This window comes from Phalacrocorax carbo, chromosome 16, assembly GCF_963921805.1.
Source record: "Phalacrocorax carbo chromosome 16, bPhaCar2.1, whole genome shotgun sequence".
Lineage (NCBI taxonomy): Eukaryota > Metazoa > Chordata > Aves > Suliformes > Phalacrocoracidae > Phalacrocorax > Phalacrocorax carbo.
This window is the reverse complement of record NC_087528.1, coordinates 12,232,986-12,244,179: the sequence shown is the minus strand read 5'-3', so window position 1 is coordinate 12,244,179 and position 11,194 is coordinate 12,232,986. Positions and strand designations below refer to the sequence as shown.

The 11,194-nt window shown below is 50.9% G+C and overlaps 1 protein-coding gene across 1 annotated transcript in view; it reads right to left on the bottom strand.

Moving 5' to 3' along the window:
• Window positions 1–1,559: 1,559 nt before the first annotated feature.
• The window catches only part of PIK3R5 (phosphoinositide-3-kinase regulatory subunit 5), a 63,471-nt gene continuing 53,836 nt past the window's right edge, over window positions 1,560–11,194 (bottom strand). The window contains exons 11-19 of the mRNA XM_064467073.1: window positions 10,949–11,102; window positions 10,642–10,767; window positions 10,264–10,389; window positions 9,374–9,467; window positions 8,027–8,103; window positions 7,413–7,506; window positions 5,757–5,839; window positions 5,450–5,559; window positions 1,560–4,417 (exon numbers count right to left, since the gene is read on the bottom strand). Of these exons, the coding sequence (XP_064323143.1) occupies window positions 4,276–4,417; window positions 5,450–5,559; window positions 5,757–5,839; window positions 7,413–7,506; window positions 8,027–8,103; window positions 9,374–9,467; window positions 10,264–10,389; window positions 10,642–10,767; window positions 10,949–11,102 (1,006 nt within the window). The 3' untranslated portion in view covers window positions 1,560–4,275. The remainder of the gene's footprint in view (window positions 4,418–5,449; window positions 5,560–5,756; window positions 5,840–7,412; window positions 7,507–8,026; window positions 8,104–9,373; window positions 9,468–10,263; window positions 10,390–10,641; window positions 10,768–10,948; window positions 11,103–11,194) is intronic.

Sequence of the window (11,194 nt, the reverse complement as noted above, 5' to 3'; positions counted from 1 at the left end):
GAGCACATCCCACTCCAGCTGTGCCAAGTCCAGCAGCTTCGACTGAGCTGACTGTGGGATGATAACCCCTGACAGATCATTTCCAGCTGCCACTGCGCCTTGGGAAATTAATACATAAAAAACCCCAAGGCACTTTTTTTGGTATAAGCTATTCCATTCAGGAAGCCAACGTAAGTTGGCGGTCCCAGCCTGAAACACTGAACAGACCTAACTCACTCTCTTCCCCTCCCTCACAGACGCAGAGAGGCCACAGAGCAGCTCAGCTTTGACGCTGTAAGAGTTGCAGTGAGTTCCATCAGCTGATCGGACAGTATCTACAAGAGGCAAAACTAGTTTTGTTAAATAGTCCAGCCTTAACCCAGCCTTGCTTATTTTATCAGCAGCTGTTTGCTAAATCTTTTCTACTTACAAGAACAAAACCCTCAGCATCTCAAGGATCAGACTCGAGGTCTGACCCTGAACTTTTCATCATGCATGTTTTTAGAACAAAGTACCGTCTTTCTGCTTCGGATTTCAACATGCACGTTCCTCTTTCCACTTTTTTAAAAAGAAAAGAAACAGAGAAGGGGGATTTGTGGTTTAGGGTTTGGGTTTTTTTGTTGCTTGTTGTTGAGAACAAACAAAAGCAGATTATCATTCCAGCTCAGAAAATAAAGTATTTTCCTTTTGAATTTTATTTTCCTTTTCAAAAGACCCTTTTCATTTTAAAAAATGCCTTTTGTTATTCTCTAATCAGAGTGAAAAAAAAATGATAGCTAATACATAACTAAGTGCTGATTAACAGAAGTTATTCTCATCTGGTTTTCAGCTCTTCTGAGCTGAAATGACTTTCCCACGTTGTTTATTTGATTATGACACATTGGCCCTCACACCTACCAGCTAAGCGTCTTCCCTTCAATATACCCGCAGGAGGAGAAGGGCGACCTTGAGACAGTTAAACATTTGCAAGTGTCATTTCATATTTCAGAGTACTTTCAGTAGCAACAGCCCATCTGCAAAGTCTGCATCCCCAAAGACGCAGAAGACGTTTCCAAGTCAGAAATAGCCCAATACCCGGCTTCAGGGCAAAAACCTGCCAACCCGGAGCAACCACCCTTCGTCCCGGGGCTCTGCTCTGCACCCTGGGGCTGGCCCTTGCCCGTGGCCCAGGAGCTGCCAGGTGCTCAGCTCTCAGCATAACCCGCATTTCTCTGCAAAGCAACACAGAAAAGGTCAAGGAGCCTCCTAGAAGGGAAGGGCATGCACAGATCTCACCTTGCACACGCACGCTCTGCTAGTTTCTCTTCTCCTTAATCCAGCATGAAACCGATTTTGGATTTACAGCATCAAAACCTGCTTTTTTACTCACAGAACAGAAGCAGCTCAATTAAGTGTTGCAGGTCTCCGTGTCGTGCCCTGTGGGATCAAGCTCATGAACATAATGACTTTATGACCCTTTTTGTGCTCTCAGGTCAACTACTCTGCAAAGGACCGGGGTGCTCCCTGTCCTCCTCGCAGAGATACGGAGCCTCCCCCGTGCCTCCCGCCTGCTCAGAAATTACTCAGCTCAAACACTGTACTTGTACTTGAAATAAATCAATATTTAATATTTTACAATTACCTTAAAAATTCTTTAAACAGTATTTTACAGATCAGCACAGACATTACACAGATTTGGTGAGGATGAACGTATGTACAAGGATGACCTGAAAGAACCTCGAACTCCTTTCATTTCAGAAAGCATCAGAGGTCAAAACGTTAGCCAGGATTATGAGTCCCTAGAGTTTGTGCTTGTTTTTCAATACGAGATGGAAATTATCTTCTCTGGTATTTTTGTAGGGCCAGCTGAAACCGAAGAGGTTTATATCATTAACAGCGGCAGGGATATATTTAGCCACGGATATCAAGGTCGCAAATAGCAATGTTTTGACAGGATAAGGTGCTATTTAAAGTATTGAACAAAAACACAGCTGTCAAAATTCAGCCCATATGAGAAGATGCACACAAACCTGCTCAGGAAATGAAAAGTCAGTGGGAAAATTTTTTTCCAAGTGCATGGAAAGAGCTATTAAAATCTGCTGCTGATTCCTGGAGCCTATTGGACTTAAAATACTGATGTGCAAGAAATGCACAGCAGCGACTCAGCGCACGTTCCCACATCGCCCCACAGGCACCCTGTGAGGGATGGGACAGCCCACCACACCCTGGCAGCGTCTTGGTGTCCCTGCCGAGTCCATGGACTGGACACTGCTCCACGCACATAGGAAAAGGTGGGTGCTCCCAGGGTCGGTGCGTGGCCAGGGAAGGTGGGTCCTTGCCGGGAGTCCAAGCTGGCTTTGCATCATGGTGGAGCCAGAGCGTCTGAATCTGTTCAAGTGATGCTTTGCCCCATATGAGGGTCTTTTCTTGGAGTCCACAAGGCAACACCATCCTTGGGATGGTTTATTCAAGTAGAAGGATGAAGCGCAGAGGCCCCAGGAGCATGTTCACATCTCATTTTTGCTCATCTCTGGCCATTGGCAGAAGCAGCATCCAGAGCTGCTGAGGACACCAAGGAGCCAGCTGGCACCTTCTCAACCTGAGATTTCACCACTGGGCCCAGACCAAGCTGCCCCCAAACAACAGAGGAGGTGGGGACAGAAAGCAGGTCCAGCAGCCAGTGGGGCCAGGCTCAGAGTCACTGGCACAGGAGGGATCTCCCAAACACTTCCAGGAGGGATGTGGAAGAATCCAGCAGACAAACTTGACCCACACTTTTCAGAGACAACCAAAGCCCCCCGGGGATCTGGCCCTTTTCCTGGCAGATTTAACCTCAAATGACACCGCTGCTGTGCCACCAGCCCTCGGGGCAGAGCCCAACCTTGTTCTAACTAGTGCCAAGAGCTGACCAGGTCCCGTTTTCTGGAGGATCAAGGGACCAACACTGATCTGATCACGCTGTGGCTGAGCCCTGCAGCCCCCAGCAGTATCGGGGTCCCTTCCAGACGTTATCCAGGGAGCACATGCCCTCGGCATTAAGACCCTTTTAGCCTGCAGCGGGCAGCGGGCTCTTTTGCCTGTTATTGTTAGTGCAATCACCAAGAACTACTGAGAAACAGCTTGAGGGCTATGAAACCAGGCAAGGCTTTTCCAGTCTCATTTTTGCTCCTGGGGTCAGAATACCTCTAAATACCCGCAACTATTGCACCTTTCTGTACCTACAGCCTCGCAGAGAGAATGAAGAGGATGGAAAGCCTCTTTGGAGGGGGGGGGGATCCCAAATCCTATTGTCACTTGCAAGTGTCACTAGTGTTTTTGGCGCTGGGTCCTCCTCTAGCAAAGCTGCCTCCTCAGGTAAGCTTCAGGCAATCCTGGTGGTTTTTCCTAGTACTTCCCTCCCTCCTATTAATGTGAGCATGGTTCTTGCCGTATTTCAAGCAACTATTGAGGATTCAGCCTCTGGGATGCCTCTAGTGTACAGGGCTGGGGAGAAGGATGCAAGAACATGGGCTGAACAAGGAATACATCTCCTGGGTGAACTCTGAAATTCTGCAAAAATTGGAAGTCCATCTCCTGCAGGTCCTGGATTTACAGTAAACGCACGTATACATGACAAGCTCTCCGTGCCCTGGTATGGCCTATTGCACTCAATTCACGGGAACGCAAGCAGCAGTCTACAACCCATGCTGGGGTCTTTTTGGGCCTCAGCTGGGTCGCTCTGCTCTGCACTGTTTCTCTGCAAAACACCCAACCTTCCTAATTTAAAGAAAACTTTGAGAAAGCCTGTCCCCGCCCTGAAAGAACGGTCCCGAGCATCCTCAGCCTGATACCAACTTCGGCTGGGTGGTCTGCAACGCCCCCCGCGTTGGAGGCCACCTACCGCCACTCAGCCAAGGACATTCACCTTCCAAAATGTCCCCCCACGAACTCCCTCAGATCACACTGGCTTTGCAGTCACCGTCAAACACAGCCACAGCACCATTTGCTGGCAGGAAAATACCGCTGTCCTTGCCTTGCCCTCTCAATCCAGGTGTTGGCAGTCTGCTGAACCAGGTGGAGATCTCAAGGAAACTACTTTCCTCCCATTGGTGAGGAACCCTGAGAGATACCAGAGCACACCACCAGTGTTCCCATTTCCCAAGAACGGGCTAAGCCCAGGCCAGGAGCAGCTCAGCCACCATGATAACACTTTGGGCTGCAGGATGTCTTGGACAAGAACGGATGGTTCTCCAGCCCAAAGGAGGACAGTCAGCTTCCTTTTCCTGAGGCTAAATTGGTGTTGGATGTGAGTCTGGCCTGAGAGGACACAGGGTTCTTCTACGGCAGTGCTCCACTGAAGGTGGCAATGGGTAAACACAGGAGAGAATGAAACTCGGAGGGGTCCTGGGAAGGCAAAGATGACCTTCTCAGTGCAAAGAGGTCGCTGTCCCTGGGTTTGTAGCACACAGAGATCTCACACCTGCAGGGGAACGGAAAGAAACCAAGTTATAAGTAAGGCATGTGGCTGAGAATCATGGTCCGCAGGTGCGGCAGAAATATCTGCAAACCAACAGGAATCGGTGCAGTCTTCAATAGGACTGGAGTTTGAGCGCTGAGAGTTCAGGTCTTTAAACTGGCTCAGACTGGGACCAAGAGCAGAAGCATCCATAAGGAGCAATTTCTGAAACTCATTAAGGAAAACAAGAACTTTTGCATCCCCCAAGTTTTGGGGAGAGGGAAGTAGCTCCTTTTCTATTTCATGCATTGAACTTTCCCACTAGCCCCTTGAGTTGCACAACAAACAAGTGAAGTAAAACTCTTCTCTTTAGGGTTAAGAGATAAGATCCAAAATCTTTTTTCTGTTGGAGGCAGCATAACCTCGCAGAGTTCTGCTCTTTGAGGGAGAAGTTAAAATGCTTGCACATTTTTAAGACCCATGGATCATCTGGTTTGATGTCTTTGTGCTGACGGGAGTAGGTCATCTACAGTGAGTTTTCAAATTCCAACACCCAGAGAGCCATCTTGGTGCCCTGGGGACATGACTGATGGATGAACACTCAAATGAACAATTCTTGCTCTACCCCAGTCTCTCCCATGAAGATCATGGGTTCCTTCTGCAATGGGTATGCCAAAGGTGGCGGAGAACCCAAATGAGGTTTAGAAGTCAAAGGCTCTGCTCTCCAAATACCTCATTTATGTTGCACAGCTCTCCTCTGGCTTATGACTGGTCTTGCTGAAACAGCTGCCTTTACAGAGTTGAACTGGGGACCACCCTTTAGACTGTGGCAGTCATGGGGGTAAATTACTGCTGGGATCTGAGCAGGACCATCCATCCCACCTGAGCTCAGCTACGCTACAGAGCTTGGAGCTGTGTCACCCAGCTTGGGCATCTGGCATAGATGCACCGTGGTGCTCAGGATCACCCACGCTTCCTGACAAGTCCTCACACACAGGATGCACCACCCCAGGAGGGCTGACTGCAGCGGGCAGCCGGCCTCATTGCAGTTCCTACCTGGTTACACTCTGCAGGATCTTCTGCTCATCCTGGTCCAGGCACACAGCGAAGGAGGACTGGACACCGATAATCTGGACCTTGTCTACTTTTATCTGGGACACGCTGATCTGCTGATAGAAGAGTCGGAATGAGGGAGCTGCCAGGCTCGGCTCATTTCCCTGTGCGGGCAAGGGGAGCAGGGGAGCTGGGCACCCTAGGGCAGGCCTGGTGGCCAGCAACAAATGGACTCCCGCCCTGCTTCCCTCCCAGCTGAGTCAGGCTGACCTCCTGTTACCCAGTGTAAAAGCACCATGATTTGAGTTACCTGATTAAAACTTTTTTTGGATTTGGAGTTTTGCCTTTTGACCACCTCTGTCATGGTTAAGTTGAGACACTCTGTCTTTGAGGCTGTAACAAAAGAAAACTGTTATCACTCGGGGCTTCTGGGCCACTGGTTGGAACCCAAGTGGTCCCTCCACCCCCCAAAGCATCCCAGAGCCAGTGGCTCTCAGCCCGAGCCCACCGTTGGGGGAAATGGAGTACAATTTAGCTTTACTTCCCTCACGCTAACCCACACGGAAAGAAAGCCATCAGAGACACAGAGGTAAATGTCCTCTGTAATTTCCAACTGCTTTCCAAACATAGCAGAAAAGGACATTTAACTATCTTAGGACCTAAACAGGAGAAAAAAACACTGCCCCATCATCATGAGGAAATTCTAGCTCTCCCAGCCTGGCCTTTCTTGCTGTCCACATGAAGATGCTTTTCCTGTCTGGAATTACAGTGACATCCTGTGGTCAAACTGCTGAATGTGAAAACCGACGGAGACAATCAAGGGGACCGGGTTTCTCTTGGAAGGAAGGAGATTCACAGAATCACAGAAAGGCAGGGGTTGGAAGGGACCTCTGGAGATCATCCCGTCCCACCCCCTGCTTGAGCAGGTACATTCATGAAGCAGCTTCTCCCCAGTGTGGGGCTGAGGACACCTCCTGAAGCAAACCCCCAGCGCTGGCAGCACAAGCGAAGCTCCAGAACTAGCACAGAAACACCCAACTCAAAATATATAGAGGAGGTGGAAATTAATTCCTGCTGTTTTTTTTTCCAGGGTTGTCTCCATGGCTTCAAGGATGGGGTAGCAACACATGGGACAGGAGAGAGAGAGGTTTAGGCTGAGCTCCGTGGGGCATGTAGGAGCTGTCTCCTATTTGGTAGATCACCCGTTTGCGCCAACTACTCCACTCACAAACCACACATCTGCCAGACACAAAGCACACAAGGAAAGAGGAACTAAAAACCCCCTCAGTTTACTCAGAACTGGGTGTCTGATTGCCAAAACAGCTGTTCTTAAGCAAGAATGAACAGGTATTGCTTCTAAATACACACACAGACTAAAAGTCTTGCTGCTTTTAAAAGGCTTAAAGCCTTATTAACACCTCATCAGAAACATGATTAGGAAAAAAAAAAAATAAAAGCAGCAAATCTATGTGGCAGCCAGCTATCTCTGAGCTGCAGGAAGGAAACCAGGCTGAAGCACCAGCTTAGCAAGAGCCTGCTGAAAGCTGGCTGCAAGGCACGGCTGCTGCAGAGGGCAGGACAAGCACCCTCTCCCTTGGTCCTGCTTCACTTAACAACAGTTTTACCTGTCTCTCCTTCCCTTACTAAACGAGTGTTCTGGAAAGCACCACTCTCCAGCGATCATCCTGCTGTTTAGACCATCCAGGCCCCATCCCTAACGGACACCCCATTTCCTTGGCTGGAAGCTTTAGGACAATGGGAAATCAAATGCCTTTCATCCCCGATGTGGTGCTAAGGACAGCCAAGGACTACAGTATGCCCCAGGGAACACCAGGCACCTTCCATGTATCGTCTGCTGCATTCACACATCTGTTTTGCTCCAGCTAGAAGATCCATCCTGTCCTCTTGCTCCACCAGTCCCTCCCGTTGCTCCCCACGCAAAGCCACGAAGACCACCTCTACCCACCTAGTTCTTCATACTTCTTGCAGGCTTTGCTAAGGTTGACGGATGTGCAGACCTTCTCAACATCGTCCCAGTGACTTCTTCCACTGACGGCTGTCTGCAGAGACCAACCGAAGCCTGTGAGATGCCACGCTCCAGGCTGATGTTACCCTGCCTCCCACCCCAACCGTCTGGCAGGACTAGCTCAGATCTGGATTTACCCGGAGCTGCACAAAGTTTGAGCAGGCATTAAAGTTCATTTAATCTTGGATTTACAAAAATTGCCCAGGCTTAACACTAAATAACTACAAAGGAACCAACAACATAGGAGGGCTGCTGTGACCAGCAGAAGATTGCTCCCTGGAAGCTGAGCCCACCAGTGTAAACTGGCACTGAGCACACGTCCACTCTATGGAAACTGGCTGCGCATTCCCTATTTCACTGGGCTGAACAGGAGTGGAAAGCCACCCACAATTAGCCAGTAAGTAGGCAATTAGCTTGAGTTTGGCTCATCTGGGCTTGGATTCGGGCTCCTCCAGCAGACTGCCAGCGTTTGCCTCTCCCAGCCCCCAGCTGAGAGACATGTTTGCCCACCACTGAAGTGGTTTTCTGCCTTTGCTCAAGTCCCACGCGCTCACCTTGCTGTAGGCGATCTGTAGTGTTAGTGGGATTGCTTCTCTGTCTCCATCTATGCCCAGCCTTTTGCTGCCTGGACCTGCACAAAACAAGGAGCAAATGTCACGCAGTGGCCTTTTATCCCCATTCTTCAGTTGGCGACTGAAACAGCAGCACACTCAGTACCTACAGAAAGGGGAAAAAATGGTTTGCTGAAAACAGCTGTGGAGCAAAAAAGCAAAAAGAAAAGGTGGCTTAAAAGCTGCCAGAAAGCAATTAATCCAGTGCAGAAATTCCACCACAAAGCACAACAAGCAGCTCTGCAAAACTGAAAGCAGTGCTGGCTAAGCCGGTGCAGAGGGGTCAGTGCTCCAGGGAAAGCACAAAGCAATGAAAGGCCGCGTTGCTAACCCAGCTCCTGTTTTTCTGGGCATATTTGTGCCCACATTAAATTAGCCTTGAAATACTGTGCCCGACACTTACTAACTTTTTTTTTTCCCCTGGATAATTTTTTGCAGATGTTAAGTGGCCTGCTGCCAGACAACCCAAGGGGAAAAAAAAGAAATCAAAGTCAGAAAAGACTGGTGGTTTCATGAGTTATTGGGAAGAGGTCTTGGCCAAGCCTGTGTTCTGGGGGAGCAGGGTGGCGACACTTCGTACAGAGGATACTTTATGAGCTCTGTTTAGAAAGACAAGGCGAGATCACAGAACAGCAATTGGTTAAAAAAATTAAGCAACGTGTTTATATGCAGTATTATTGCTTGGCCATGAGATGTCTCCGCGAGCTGCACCGCACCAGGCAGCCTGTTGGCCTTGGTACGGGGGAGAGCTGGAGACCACGCTGCAGGCAGATGCTTCTGCCGTTGCTTCTTGTCTCTAATAATTTAATAAATTCCTAGTGTAAAAGCACATGGATCTCCTTCGCAGGAAGGCTCCAAGGACACGCACAAATCTTGCTTTACCCAGTAAACTAAGGAAATGGAAAGAGGGTTTTATAAATGACACTCCTGGACGAAGCACAAACAACAGAGAGCAGCGAAAAGAAAAGATAAAGAGCTGCGCTTGGCCAGGTGCTGATGAGAGGAAGGAAATGGGCTTGAAGCTCTGTTATTGCAAATACATTTCAGAGTTAACAGCAGTAAAAACAACAAGGCATTGCCACAGCTTTGGTCCTGAAGAGGAAAGCAAGAACTACGACGCTTCGCTTCCAAATTTGTGACAAGATGTCTGGATCTTTGCTGACGATGCAGCCTGGGCTCAGACACCTCTTGCAGCCCACCCTCCCTCCAGCCCCTCTTCCCGTTTACCTCCCAGCCCAGTGGTTCACAGACCTCCAACCCAAGGCTGTGGGTGCCGAAGCAGCTACAGACCTGATGCCTTGATGGCCCGCGTCGCTGCCGAGTGGCCCAGCTCGAGGGAATGGATGAAGACTTCGGTCATCTTTTCTCCCCCAATGAAGGTGAGCTGCCAGGGGAAGAGGAGGGAAGATGTGGTGAGGAGACCCAGCCTGTGCCAGGCAACATTCACCCCCCCTCACTTCTTCCTGCAGGAAATGGTCAGTTTGGGAAAAATCCTTTCCATTTTTCAAGATACACCTTTCAACAACTGCCTCAGGTGACACTTGCTTTTAGCTGTACTTCCGACTGTTTTAACAAACCACCAGCCAGTAAAACAACCCCAAACCCTAACTTTCACTTAAAATCCCCAACCCACTGGAAAGAAAACCAACAATGAGCCTAACATCAGGGCCTGGGCATCGCTTTGGGCAGCACAAATCCCATGAACAGCAGCAACTCTGCTCGCCACAGCCCCACTGCAGCCAGTCCCGTGCCACTGCACCAAAGCAGTCGCTGCAGCCGTGCACTCAGCCTTCCCCACCACGGCTGCCCTGTGCGCGCAGCGGGGCGGGGAAAACGGGCTTCATGGAGGGGCTGGGTTTGCAAAGCAGAGCACTGGAGGGACTTCCAGCGATGTGAATAACCTGTGAGCACTGACAGGAGTCGCTTTGTGTGTTTCGATGGAAAACTGCTCGTGTTACGTAAGGGCTGTCTGGGCAGGACCTGCGTGCTCTCCATCCCTGAGCCAAGAGCATCAGCACCATGAGCACCCGGGGACTATGAGGAGGCCAAGCTCTGCCTCACCAGCACATGGAGGCTGCGCCACACCCCCATCTGCTTCTCAGGCAGGTCCCGAGCTGGTGGCACAGGCAGGAGGCCTCCCTTTTCCCCTCGCCAAGACAGGGCTGAGCCCCTTTGCCTACCTCTGTCTGGTAGAGCTGCAGCAGGACAGGGCGCGTGGCGAAGCGGCAATAGTAGAGGATCATGTCGGCCAGGATGGGCAGCTGCTCCCGGGAGCCCTCCTGGGGCTCAGCCTCTGGCTTGGCAGACTGCAGCAAGAGAATAAGTCACAAGCCTGATGCGGTACACGGTACCCACAGCCTGGTGTCAAGAACTGCCTGTTCCACCCTACCAGGGATGGAAACCCTCCTCCTGACCACCCCATCTCCATCCCATATCCATGTAGCACAGCCTGCAGTACAGGTGCATGGTGGCCCAGTGCTCAGCAGAAGCTCTCCGTTCAGCTGCCCTGTTCCTCGGGGAAGGGGGACGCCAACCCCTACCAGCTGGCATGCACATACCTGACACAGGACGTCCATGGGCAGGTTCATCAGCCCAAGAACGTTGCGCTCGTACCATGGGTCCAACATGCCAATGTAGTGGGAGATGTCGTTGGTGCTGCTCTCCCTCCCAGCCAAGGTGGGATCCTGAAACCGGACACACGGGTCACACTGGGGGCACCCCCAGCTCCTCCTCCCACGCTTGGGGCTGGTGGAAGAGACACCAACACCCCCCTCAGCCTGCCCTGCCAGCCTCCTCGCACACCGCTCCCAGGGCCAAGCAGGGCGCCGGCAGCACCCCAAGCCCCACGGCAAGCAGGACACCTACCACCTGTGCCGAGGCCCGGAGCTGGGGATCCCCCAGGGATGGGGAGGGGTGCATCAGTGGGGTTGATGGAGCCAAGCAGCTCCTCTTCACAGGAACGTAGAAAAACTGCAGCTTGAAGTACCTTGTCAGTGAGGGGCAGGTGCTCTCCTTGAGCCTAGAAGGTAGGAGAGGGCTGAGTGAGCCAAGCCCTCCGGCGTGTCCCAACAGGGCCAGGTACGTGCAGCCGGGTCCCCCGCGCCGCCCGGC